The 13,478-nt window shown below is 33.5% G+C and overlaps 1 protein-coding gene across 1 annotated transcript in view; it reads right to left on the reverse strand.

Moving 5' to 3' along the window:
• LOC145693901 (lysosomal alpha-mannosidase-like) overlaps positions 1-13,478 on the reverse strand; it is an 87,853-nt gene that overhangs the window by 20,890 nt on the left and 53,485 nt on the right. The window contains exons 11-13 of the mRNA XM_081770070.1: positions 9,902-10,110; positions 8,464-8,662; positions 5,297-5,414 (exon numbers count right to left, since the gene is read on the reverse strand). Coding sequence (XP_081626196.1) covers positions 5,297-5,414; positions 8,464-8,662; positions 9,902-10,110 — 526 coding nt within the window. The remainder of the gene's footprint in view (positions 1-5,296; positions 5,415-8,463; positions 8,663-9,901; positions 10,111-13,478) is intronic.

Raw genomic sequence — 13,478 nt, forward strand, 5'->3', positions numbered from 1 at the left:
ACAGCTTCCAACTGAAATGGGTTGAATAGTTTCAAAAAAGTTCTTTTCCCCTCAGGAAAGGAATCTTTTCCTTAATAGTTTCGATATGTCCCTTCGGGGTCAATAACAATAATCTTATAATTGAAAACGGGTTAATTTGATAAAAGGCACCTATTCCCTTCGTCTTTTTCAGTACCAGAGCTGATTTAGAATGTGATAATGTCAGTGATTTGTTTGGTTTATACAATGTAGTTAATTTCTGTAGTAATATGTATTAGTATGTGTAGTTTTAGTTTATATGTAATGTAGCGTGTATATTTGTAATTTAGTATGTTGTTAGTAGTTGTGATGTATGCGTGAAAGTATTATTAATTTATTTAAGGACAGTGTATTGTTGATTCGTAACTATTCTTCTTTTTTGGTCCATTTTAATGAGTAAATTTGATCCGTAATGCAAATCCATAATGATTCTATATTGTTATCTCATAATATACAACGCGTAACTAGCTTTTAATATAGTACAAAGCGTGTTCAGTAGTACAAAGTCTTTTTATACTACAGCGCCGCCTCACGTCTTGTAAACAATTACTCATCGTTAGTGTTTTGTTGCTCCGAGAATTAAGACATTAGTTTGCCTAAAAATCATCTCTTTTTCCTGATTATTTAGAAATGTCACAGTTTTGGTCCATATGAGAAGACAATTCAATAAATTACATTATTAGCTAACTGTTCTGAAAAGCACAATACGTTATGTAGTCTAGTAATAAAATAATTAACGGAAAAAAACTTCACATTCGTGTTTAAATATAAGCTAGCATACATGACGCTATTCCATCGCCAGATTGCAATTTCAATTTATTCCCTCTCGTTGCTTTCAGTGATTAACCTCATGGTTGTTTTCAGAATATAAACACATTTATTAAAGAGTACAGTCAATAATATTGAATTTTCTTGCGTATGTATGATTTTTAAACTGTGAAGTGCGAATGTGGTGTGATTTGTGTTGAAAGAATCTAGCCTTGGTTTATGCGAGTTCCCACATATTGATCAGTGCGCGATAATTCCTGTAGTGGGTTATTGATTTTAATATATAGAATGAGACTGCTTTGAACAGTCTTGGGCATAATTAAAGAATAGGGTGTCTAAAGTGAGTTACGTTATAAAATGTGAATAAATATAAATGAATAATAATAATAATAATAATAATAATATATAATATAATGAGTGTGAGTAAATGATAGGAAACCTGTAAATATATGATCCCAGTAGTATTCTTTGCCACAAGGTATTGATTGTTTATATACAGTGATGAATGTTTCGAGCACTGATCATTACGTTAGAATTCCGTGTGAGGAAGTGTGTTGTGTGAAAATGACTGACTATGTTTTCACTTCGTGGCTTGACATTAAATAGTAACCGTACGTACTAACTGCTTATCTGGCCCGACGATGTGAATAGTGTTTACAGCAAATGATTCCGGATAGTTTCCAAGTAATTACAGAACAGAACAGCTGTTTCCACAATTGGTACAGTATAAGAATACGCGTTTAGCCTTACACTTGCGATAGTACATTGTGACTTTGAGTTTTTTCACGTTATGTTAAGCCGAGTTCATTACTTTTCGCAGAGGTAACGAAATGGATAGAAGTGAATAACAGTAAATTTATTACAATAGAGTCCCATTATTCCGTACCAAGGTGTCGATGTCCCCCAAATGTCTTCAGTTTTCTTAGTTCTAAACTATGTAGTAATCGAAATTAACCGAAATCTCAAGATGTAGTGAATCTTGTAGTTTACCACCTGTTTTGGCATATTGAAAAGTATTTTTGGCTCTGAAGTTGACGATAGGCACATGCTTATATTCGACCACTTATCTTTGTAGTATTTAGTGTTTTAGCTTATTTCCTTTGGCGCGCCGTTTTTCTCTTCTCTAGCTGTCTTTCTATTATCTTCTCTAAGAATTTTACAACCTTCCCCTCGTTTTAACTTGACAAATTTTAACCATGTAACATGCATAATTTGAATTGAATATTGAATTGAGATATTGCGAACCACAATTCGTGGAGGTATTCGCTTTCGTCAGATATCAAGGGACGGTTTCCATGCGATTCGACTCACTGCAATCGCGAGCGATTGTCCGGTATACAATTTAACTTTGCTTTTGTCTCCCTTACCGTTCTCTGATCTGAGTTCACCGTTATATTCTTCGTTGTCTCCATTTTTGTCTCTATCAAGTACAATAGAAATGAATTTCGTGTGGATGTTTGAGCCCATAAATGTTGTTAAATGTTAAGGCTTCATCATCCAGATGACAAATTATTAAAATAAAAGTTCTGTATTGTAATTCAGTTTCCGTACCCGCCTTGTACTTTGATTGTCCACTATTTCGAAATCGTCGAAAATATAAATGTTTACCATAATGCGCGATTATTCATTCACTGTATAGTCGAATTTATCTTATAGTATGTAGTGTTGCAACCTAAGAATTTTATTGAGCGGGGTAATTGATTTGAAAGGTTAAATAATGAATAAATATATGTATGTTGGAATATAAATATTTAATGCATATAAATGTGATATTGATCGGATAAATATGTATATAGGATTTTGTTACCTACCCCGAACGGTTAAGTTGGTTGCCATAATTTCAGAAAATTCGACAAATGTAAAGCGTAAATTTAGAATATACCGCCCCATGTTAAACATTATCCTTAATCCTTGTAATGTGGTTAATTTGTATGTGTATGTATTAACATCTCCTGTTGTTGTACTAATTGCATGTGGCATATAACTAAGGCAGGGTGTCGTAACCCTAAGCTACCATTAAATTCATCCTCAAATCCATAAATCTCCCTGTACAATTGTGTTTCCATTTCATTCGTTATCAACAACTTTCGTACCTGAATAGTGTTTTCCGATTTAGTGATTGTGGTCTCGATACGGAAGTGCCTATAACCGAAATCTCTTTGAATTCAGGAAATTTTCGTCTTCTCTACATTTTATTAATATTACTGCCAATGTGTGCACCCAACATGATATAAGATTGTGATTTAAGAGTTAGTGAATTAAAGAGATAATAAATGAAGTAACGAAAATGTGTTATGTTTCTACATTAAAATTAATGGCAAAAACTTTGCTTTTTAATATATGAATTGGTAAAATTGCGTAAACAAATGATTCTATAAAATTATTACGTGTAATTCCCAAATGCATAGATATTATTTCGTGTATGTACCTAAATAAAGTTGTAACGTGCATGGACCCCAAAAGGGTGCATTCTGGATACGCAACACAAAATGTTATCTGAAACTACGAGAAAAGACTCATTTAACTATCATATTAATTTTTTCTTTCCTCATATGAGATACAATTTGATCTAACTAAATTTTCAAATTTACAATTTATTTTATTTTTTTCTGCCATTCTACTAATATTGAATCTATATTGATGTAATTTGAGATTACATGTGTAATGATATAATCATATGTATACTCATTTGCAAATCATTGACATTTTCTTTGTGCTTATTCTTAATAGATGTAATAAATGTTAACAAACCGTAGTTAGGAAATAGTTTTCTTTAAAGCTGATTTACCTATATCATTACATTGTCCTGTATGTATGCTTGTGTGCGTGAATGAATGATAACTTTAGTTTTTAAGTGGTAATCTTTAATCTCGATTTACGATGATAGTGCTTGCAATATGTGTGTATTACTATAATATGTGTATATTGGTTCATGGCCGAGGTCATGAAGGATAATTCTAAACTAATACAAATCGGCTCCGAAAGGAAAGCCGAAACAATAGAATGAGCTGGGATAACAACAGTATTTTCAAGAATTTCAAAACCTCCGACTCACGGAAAATATGTGTACTACTTTAATTTTTTTCCTAGCTAACTCAAACATGTGTTCGATCTCCACTATGGAAATTTAATTACTGGATAAAAGTTGTTTAACATTCGGAAATAATAGACAACTCGTTAAATTAATACTTCTCATCATCTGGGCTAGGTCAGGGTAATTCCCACTTGTGCAGTTACCTGGATCCAGGTCCGAGTAGTATGAGGCAACATGTGTCACATCAAGAACAATGTGTCACATCAACATAAAATTCGGGTATGAATAACCCCTTTCAATACTTATTTAAGTTTTCTCACTATATTTCCATAATTATCCGGTAGTTCTTCATTTCTAGTTTCTTCTTTCTCTCTTTCTTCTTCTTCTTTTCCTCCTTTCTTCTACATCCTTCTCGACTTCATAAGTCTCTTCCTCACTCTTCCTTACTTTTAAATAAAACTGAAGAGAAGTTGTGACTGGGAGTTGTCGCTATAGACACGGTCAATAAACTCAAATAGATTTTCTCTTCGGAAGTCCGATATTAATTAACTAATAACGAAACATATGTAGAACAGTAAGAATAAAAATTTATTATAATTTATTTTTTAAATTATTAAATTGAAGTTCAAGTTAGCGACAACTAAAAGAAAGGGGTCGCTACTAAAATTCCCAATCACGATAACTGTCTTCATGATGATGACTATAAAACTAGTGTTTTTTTAGAAATAGGTCTCAGGAGCTGGACACACATCCTCAGTGTTACCACCTCATACGTCTTAGTGTTGCAAACTACAGGTGTTTCCATTATTTTGACAACCATCAGTATTTCGTATTTTAAAGACATTCACTACGAAATACAGCCAAATACTGTATCTCCAAATGCCAGTAAACAACTGATGAGAAACTTTGGTAACATATAAGTTGTACAGACTCGGACTCTTGTCAATATACCCTATCATAAGTATGAACTGGTATATTTCTAACTTATTAGAAACTAATGAATGTTCAAAAGACCTTACATGAAGTTACCCTACATCTTGAGAATGTAAGCATAACGGCGATCATAATATTTGTATCACGTAAAACATTATTATAAACTTTGAGAGAAACACAATAAGATTTATTTTTGAAGCTCAAATTCACAAATGTAAAATACACGACAACAGCTAATTGACCCTTAAGAAATTAGTTCCGAAGATTATTATTCCAACATTACTTAAAATAAACACATGGGCTAACAAAACACTCTTACTAGAACGTAAAATTATCTTTTGTCTTTTACAAGACAAAACTATACATTCAAAATACTTCAGCTGCATAAATCATCTTTACTACCCCATTAATGTTTTTTTTTTTCGCTATTAGTAGCTAGAACTTTGTGAATAGTTGCAGCTTCAAGATTGTAAATCCACTTTTCAGACTCTAGAAATTTGTTTAATAGTTGGGAAACATAATAAATAAGTAAATAAAACATACTCATTAGGAATTGGTCCAATAACCCAATCTAGTTCAACATGGTCTTCACCTTCATAAACTCGTATGACTTGGTGTATCCAAGAGGTGTATTTTAAAACTGCTTCCTTTACCAGAACACCTGCAAAACATTGATTATGTTTTAAAAAAGCATTTGTTGCACGGAATAAGTAATAATGCAATTGTACTTAATAGATAAGTATATAATCTTTCATTTACAAGTACCTTATCCTAGTCAACACATATTCTGCATTTAAAGATGTCTTTGTGGATGCACATTTGAATTTGCTGCTGAAGAAAAAGAAACCTGCGATCCTGTATATTCTACATTAAAACTAGCAATACTCTTGTAGTAATATTTAGCGGGTGGGCATAGTATAGTCCATGAGAAGATACAACAACTTCTGGATGTTTAATGAGTTTAGTATAGTCTTAGTAAAATTCTGATTCGAACAGTTGAACAATCTACTACTAATGTGGAAATCCATCATTGAATCGTATTAAATCATTTCACAGTTTTGTTTAACAGTAGGGGAGAAGGGACTAAACGTCATGAATATTGTTTGTTACAATCCCAACTGCGGGGCTCATGCGACTGACTGAAGTCGTACTTCCTTTTAGGCAGTTATGCTCCCTTGTCGTGAACTTGCTATAAAGAAGAGAGATCGCTATATTGTTTCGTCTGTGAGATAGAAGTGAAAGTTTATTTTAATTAAAAGAAAGTAAATTATTATTTATTTAATATGTTAGATAATAATAGTTTCATGATCATACACAGCAAAAAGTGACGCTTTTAATATAGTACATCTCGGTCTCAGCATCACTACCCCTTTGGCATATTATTTCAACTCTAAGGGCCCGATGTTATGGTTAACACAGACAAGGTGTTACCGGTTTGAACAGAGCCGGGTTGAGTGGTGTAAAAATAACACCACGGTGGTGTTAAAGAGCTAGATGATTGAATGAACGAGCGCGGAAATAGAAACAGCATCACGATATTCTTTCAATAATATGCATATGCTGTTAATAACACTTAGAGGGATTTCGTTAAGAGAACTGACCATTTTACCAACGTTTATTGTCATAGATTACTACATAACAAGATAGCTTAACTACTTTAGTAAGTTTTAAGATTTTTAGCTATATTTAACGAATTCTGGCAAAATGAACGATTAGGTTTCAACTTAGACATTTTGGAATGTAAGATAATCAAATGCAGAACCGTAGCTAGGATTTCGGCGCCCGGCGGAAGTAGAATTCGGCTCTCCCCTACACTCACCTTACTAAGTTTCTTTTCTTTTCTTTTTCTTTTTTCTTTTTTTTAACGTATAAGAGAAGCAGCTTTTGTTGTTATGCTACACTGAATTTTTATCAAGTTGCTTGGACAGACCATTGCAACAGCCAAAGGAGTTTTTATTTATTTATTTTTACAAATAAGAGCTGTTTTCAAGAGACTCATTTTAGAATTTCTGTTAAACTTGACAAAGCTATCTTTCGTTCCACTTGGAGAACAGTTGTGGAAATTTACAGCTACTTACGTTTCATGCTTTCGATAAGAAATGAAATTTTAGTACATTAGAAACTATGTTCTTTTGAAATGTTCGAAATGATTGACAGCCTTAATTTCCAGTAATAATTGTAAACTTTTGTAATTTTATTCTGTATGTGACCACACAAATAGCATTTTAATTTCAATTCTTTTACGGTAAAAAATATTTTGTGAAATGTAACGGAAATTCAAAAGGAGCCTTCTTCTCGATTTTTTCAATATTGAACGATGGAGGTGAAGAAATGTTTAATGTTTGCATTTAAAATCCAAAATATAATTTACCTACTGCATAGGCCTAGGTTTGAAATTATAGTAATTACTTAGTTTCTTAAGAATGAAACTTCTGAATTTAAGGTTACTTATTATTAATTAACATATTATAATTACTAACACACACACACACACACACATGTATATATAATTATGTGTATGTATATGTTTTGTATGTATGTAGATAGATAATAATATCACACAATTAGATACGTATGAAAAAAAAACCTGGCGATGCAAGAAGTTAATGGAGAAATGATCCCAATAAATTCAATCAAATTGAAAGGATTTCATATGTCAATGGAATAAAAAAAAAGTCAGTTGTAGTGATCAGTCTTCGGGAAAGACGAAATTCGTTGGGTTAAGTTCTGACCCCTTAAACCCTATTCTACAACTGCTTCAAGTTCGAAAATGTTATTTTCCCCCTTATTTATCTTCATTTTTAATATTTTCGCGCAAACAGCAGATTACCTGTGTCTATTCACTCGTCTTATTTTCATACCTTCATTGTCACCGTCGTGATTAATCCGATTGGGTAGGAAAGCGGGATTAACTAAGCAAATTCATCACCATCAAAACATCGAAGACATATTTCATACTTCGACCGTTTCTGATTTTGAAAAAGCTCTTGCGTACGGTATAAGTAATCACTTGGCACCTTGTATATTACATCATAATTAACAAATCGTATATAATAATTTCCTTTAAGTAATAAGTGAAAACGTGTTGTGACGTGCGAGCGGAGCGAGCAAGAATTTTTTTTTTTTTAGCAAATCTAACCCTTTGCAAACCATCAACAATATTGGTTTAATAGGCCGCCAATACCTTTTCGGAGCCACGCGTCTTTTAGTCATTTAAAACACTTTTTCTTTCTTGTTGCTTGTTTGCCGCCCTCTTGCTATCAGCGCCCAGGGCAACTGCTTCGCTCACTCCCCTAGCTACGGCTCTGGTCAAATGTATCACCAATCTATTCTTGGAGATTTTTTTTTTCAGTGCATGTCGAGAATTGGACATATTATACATACGACTTATGCAATCCAAATGAATGATGCATAACTGAATCAATTTTATTTTGGTCATTCGCAATGACGTTTCGTTTATTCTTTTTCAAATAATATAATAATAATAATAATAATAATAATAATAATAATAATAATAATAATAATAATAATAATAATTATTATTATTATTATTATTATTATTATTATTATTATTATTATTATTATTATTATTATTATTATTATTATTATTTCGTTTCAGGACTAAAGGTATGGAACTCTTCATTCTATCGTGAACGGAATTTGACTATGAAATACCAAAAGAATGAATAATTTAATAACATAAATCATACCATCAAAGATATTTCCAGAAGCAGCAGAAGTTATTTCCGTTGGAGTATCTGACGTTGGTGTGAAAATATATGCATTGGATGTAGGATCACCTTTACTTGCGACATAATACAAGAAATTCTGTCTTACAATAACCTCTTCACCATATCGAGTTATTGACTCCAGTAAATTTGTTTCATTATGTAGTGTCACTGTAATTGCCTGAAACAAAAGAAAGTAATGAACTATTATTAGTAGTATTTATTACTATTATCAAAATTGAATTGTTATTTAAACAAATAAGAGTGATACAGCGTGTACAACGTGAAGGAGATTAGCTTGATTTTTTGTAAATCAAACTTCTTAGCCGGTAAATTTTATAAGCCTAGTCTCAAATATAGCATTTAACCTCAAATTAAATAAAGGTTTGAAAATATTTGAACGAATATTTGAATATAGAAAATATTTTAAGTTTAGATTTCTCGAATAGAAAATCATTACCTTCATTTTAGCGTTGAATTCCACTGACAGTTTAAAATTGTGCATCCTGAACATTATACCAACCCGCTAATTTAAACAACACTGCGATTGGTTTTTCAAGCAAGGATGATATCCATAATTATTCTGATAGGAATACATTGCAAACCGAATTTGGATTGTTCATATCTTGGAATCAACTGGATGGATCACCTCCATCAACGAACTCGATTATTTTTTCACCCTCTACATACTGGCACACATATGTTGTGGTCCTTCAAGGAGTTGTTAAAATTTTGTGTTTTCCGGACAGACACATGAACAGACAGATTAAATATGAAAAGAAACGACTTTTTGCATCACCCTGTATTTTTCTCTTAAAATGATGTTAGAGTATAAATTTTAGACATAAGACACCACTTTTTCACTCTTCTAAAGGCGAGCAAAGTTATTTTGATGAAAATACCAAATACTATGATACTTAAATTATGAATAGTTTATTAAGTGGTGCGATTTTCAACTTCAACAACAGATCTGTAGTCTTCTATTCAGACCAGAAGTCTTAGTTAGAATATGGTAATGTTTTATTAACATTCGGAACGGGCACATGAAATTAATAAACTTTTATTTAAAACATATGTGACAAATATTTAACTATCCAATTTCATTTTTAAAATTCGATTTCTAAGTAGTGATAAAATCAGATAAGCAAAATAAGTCCAAATTATGAAACATGAGGTGCAATATATCAAGATCGTACCAAACGCGCAGCAGACCAAAAACAATGGTTTGCACTTTGGACACTGAATAAATAAAATGTATCCTATTTGCTGCGTGTATGCTGTGCTAAAGATAATACCACTACTGGTCTTTTTAAAAACTTATTAATTCACGGAGATTTTGTAAGCAAAAGATGGACATAATATGGTACTAAAGTAATCTTTATAAAAATACTCATTAAATAATAATTTTTGTTATACTCACATCATTTCCGAAACTTGTATCCTTTGTAATTTTTTGAGGTTCAATTTTAGTCTTGGTTTCAGTTGTTTGGCTAATGTAATACGAGCGGTAACCTAGAGGTGGCAGTTCCTCTGCTCGAAACACCAACTCATTAGTTGCTGTGCTGGTTCTTCCGGGAATATCCTGCACGAAGTCAGGAATTGGAACTAATTCGCTTACCAAAACTGATCCTATTAACAAGAGATGAATAGACCTATTACAGTTGAATCAATTACACAAATACAAATACAGTTGAACGAAGTAGAAAATTTATCAATCTGTTCTTAACCAACCATTAAATAGTTTCGTCTGGGTATACAATTATATGCTAAGAATGAAATAAGATATTAAAATTGAGGTGCTACAAGGACATACTTGTATATTGGAGAGCCCTATACCCTATCTTACGATGTAGAACCTATTCTCGCGGAAACTTGGTCAACGACTAATTTGTACAAAATAAAGTATCGTGTTTTTACTGACAGTGCCAGACATGCAATATACACATATACCAGAGAAGCTGACTTTATTCAGGAAGCTTTATATCATTGCTGTGGACATTTTGATGTGTACCTTTAAACAAAGACGATACACTCTGATAGAAATACTTACCAACGCTTAAACACGAAATAATAAAACCAGCTTGATCATTAAACTCATTGGCTTCGCACCCATTAAGGGCTTAGGTTAGTGTTATAGGTCCTAATGTTGGGGTTTGCAAGATCTGATGCAATGCAGGCGGGCACGTCGTGGCTTGGTACCTGCAACCCTTTCTGAATGAGAAAGGTCAGATTATGTATTATAAAGGTTTTGTATGGTCCTAAGTGCTCGTTATGGATAGAACAAAGGAATTATCATCAGAAAATCGAATCCAGCAATTTGATATTTTAATTTTGCGCTGAGAGTAGTACAGTTGTTAAGAATGTTCACTGTCTAAAAATCGATCAAAATCACCATTGTATATCGGATGTCGCTCCGCATGTTGCTTTCTTTTCTTCCAGAGTTGCCACGTATACCAGTTGTGAAATCATGAGATACCAAAATGTAAAAGTAGAAGTTATATCTGTTGCACAAAACTAAAATATAAATGCAGACGCAGTAAACTATAATAGATTTAATTTTAAAATATTAATAACTTATCTGCTAAATAATTGAATAACTCTCACACATATACCTTGCAACTTAGTTCATTAGCATGTGTCTGTTACAATATGCCACAACTAATTGTAACTTATTTAGTTCCTTATAGTCCAGGCCTCACGAATAGATGAGCCTTTACAGAAGTTGATTCACTTGTATTGAGCCGAAGTTAATGTGCAACTTTGCCGCGCATGCGCAACCCATCGTCGTAAAATTGCCACCTCGTTAAGCATGCAGTAGAGCAGTGCATTCAAGTGTAGTCTGATGCCGCCGAAACTGATTAGATTCTGTTAGGAGTTCATTGTGAGCAACACCAAGTTCACAGCGTCGCGCATCGTAGAAGTGTGTCAAGTGCGTAATTTTCGTGTAGATGTAGATCATACCACTGTGAATCGTATTACACTGGAAAATGCGACACGGAGTTTTGGACCCATCGCACCGACGCAAGCAGCTAGGACCTGTTCCTAAAAGAGTTCATGATTGTGGTGATTTCTCGTACAGGAGCAAACTGCATCTCCGAAAAGCGGAGCGAAACGTCAAAATGAATGCTGTGTACTACCAGACTAATGTCCTGACTGAAATGTATTAGCATGAAATCCCAGCATTGTACAGACAAGATATGAACTCGTTGAACTGCACAAAGACGAGGAACCCAGGCGAATTTTATCGCCGTATGGAACAAAAAAAAAAAAAAAAAAACTTTAATTTCGACAATCCTCTTCTCTGATACCCCCTGACAAGAATCCAGATGCCAGCTCAATGGACTATTGTACTTTTAGATTCCTCAGCGGTGCCTGTCCCATCGTCGAGCCCGTATAGTAATCGAATTTGGAAAGACTGTACAGAAGAGTGTGATGCAATACTCATGGTAAAACCTGCAACGCAGTCTCCTGCATGGAAACTTCGGTACCTGGCAAGAGTCAGTAGAGGTATCCTGCAGATCGAACACAACCGGTGGTGGAGAGACGTCATTTCCTAGGTAAATGGCATATTCGAATTCGGATCAATATAACTAAATCAACCTCTGTACATCATTAACCGTATCTTGTTTTGTGACAAAGTTATACAGTTGAATATAATCAGTAATTTTAAAGGGATTTTTTAGTTGTATAAAATGAAAAAAAACTATCAACATTTCTATTAAAACATGCCCTTATCTTTCTCAAAGTTCGTGGTGAGGAACCGTTTCAGAGTGGTTCATTAGTTTATAATTAATCACCTCTGAAAAAAATTGCAATAAGAAAGCATTTCGTGGTAAACTAGTTGCCATTGAACAACATAATCACAATTTCGTATTTGACTTACAATTCCCTTGAAGCTTTTCTGTGATCTCTGAATAGTCTGTTCTAATTTCATATCGCGAGCTACAGCATTTAACCATCCTTCTCTGTCTTTGACCACGAATTGTCCTTGCATGAATTTGTTGCAAAGCTATTTTACCTCTAGTATTTTACTCTTTCCAAATGCCAAGTTCCATATCTTATAGTTTATGTACAATTGAATTCACGAAGCACGAAACACAAAGGTGAGTCCTCAGTCTTCACATGCAACTCCCAGTCACCTTTCCGATCATCACATACTAAGTTTTTCACTAGTCCGATTAATACAAGTACAACATTCCCCCAATACTTGCAAAGCTCTGAGATCACTCTTTGATAAACTCTAGAAACTTGAATCTCAGAGTTATGATGTTGAATAAAGTGCATTGAATATAGCCTGGCTCTGCATTCTGTCTTTTGAATTGAGTTCTTCCCGTTCCTTGCACTCTTCTTGAATAATATCTGAGAATTCTAATTTGTCATTCTTATTTCAGAAGGCCATCCAACGCAATGTTTTTCTATATTCTCAAAGATGTTGAGCATACCTTGTAACGGTAACACAATAGTTTTCGCTCAATATGGACTGCACAAGTTTCCTATCAAAGATTTCGGTTGTAAAAGTGTATCCTCTACTATGCTACATCCACTTACATAACTTCCTGCACTCCACAACCTTTGTCATGTGGAAAACGCTATCATTAGATAAATATCAGCAAACTCCTCTGGATTGCTGGTACAAAACTCAGTGACAATACGAAAAACACCTTCGTCACAGAATATTTGCAGGATTGGTTAGCTTTCAAGCTGAGTACACACATTTTTGAAATCTTTTAGATACCGTTGCATAGTTTGTGACAAGAATGGTATTACTGATAAAAAGCCAACCTTCTTCACTGAATAGTATTCTGGGGAATCAAAGCATGAATTCAAGCCCATTGAGGAGCTGGCTTGTTTTGATCGTTCAGGCCACACCCAATAATGAATAAGAGAAATAATAAGTTCAGTTTCCTTGTCTTTACAAACTGCAGTATCATGTACTTCAAAATGAGTGTCCTCAGCCATTTCGAAGCTCTCTGGTAGACTGGGACATGTTGTTGGCT

The sequence above is a fragment of the Thermobia domestica genome, chromosome 1 (genome assembly GCF_964235325.1).
Source record: "Thermobia domestica chromosome 1, izTheDome1.hap1.1, whole genome shotgun sequence".
NCBI lineage: Eukaryota > Metazoa > Arthropoda > Insecta > Zygentoma > Lepismatidae > Thermobia > Thermobia domestica.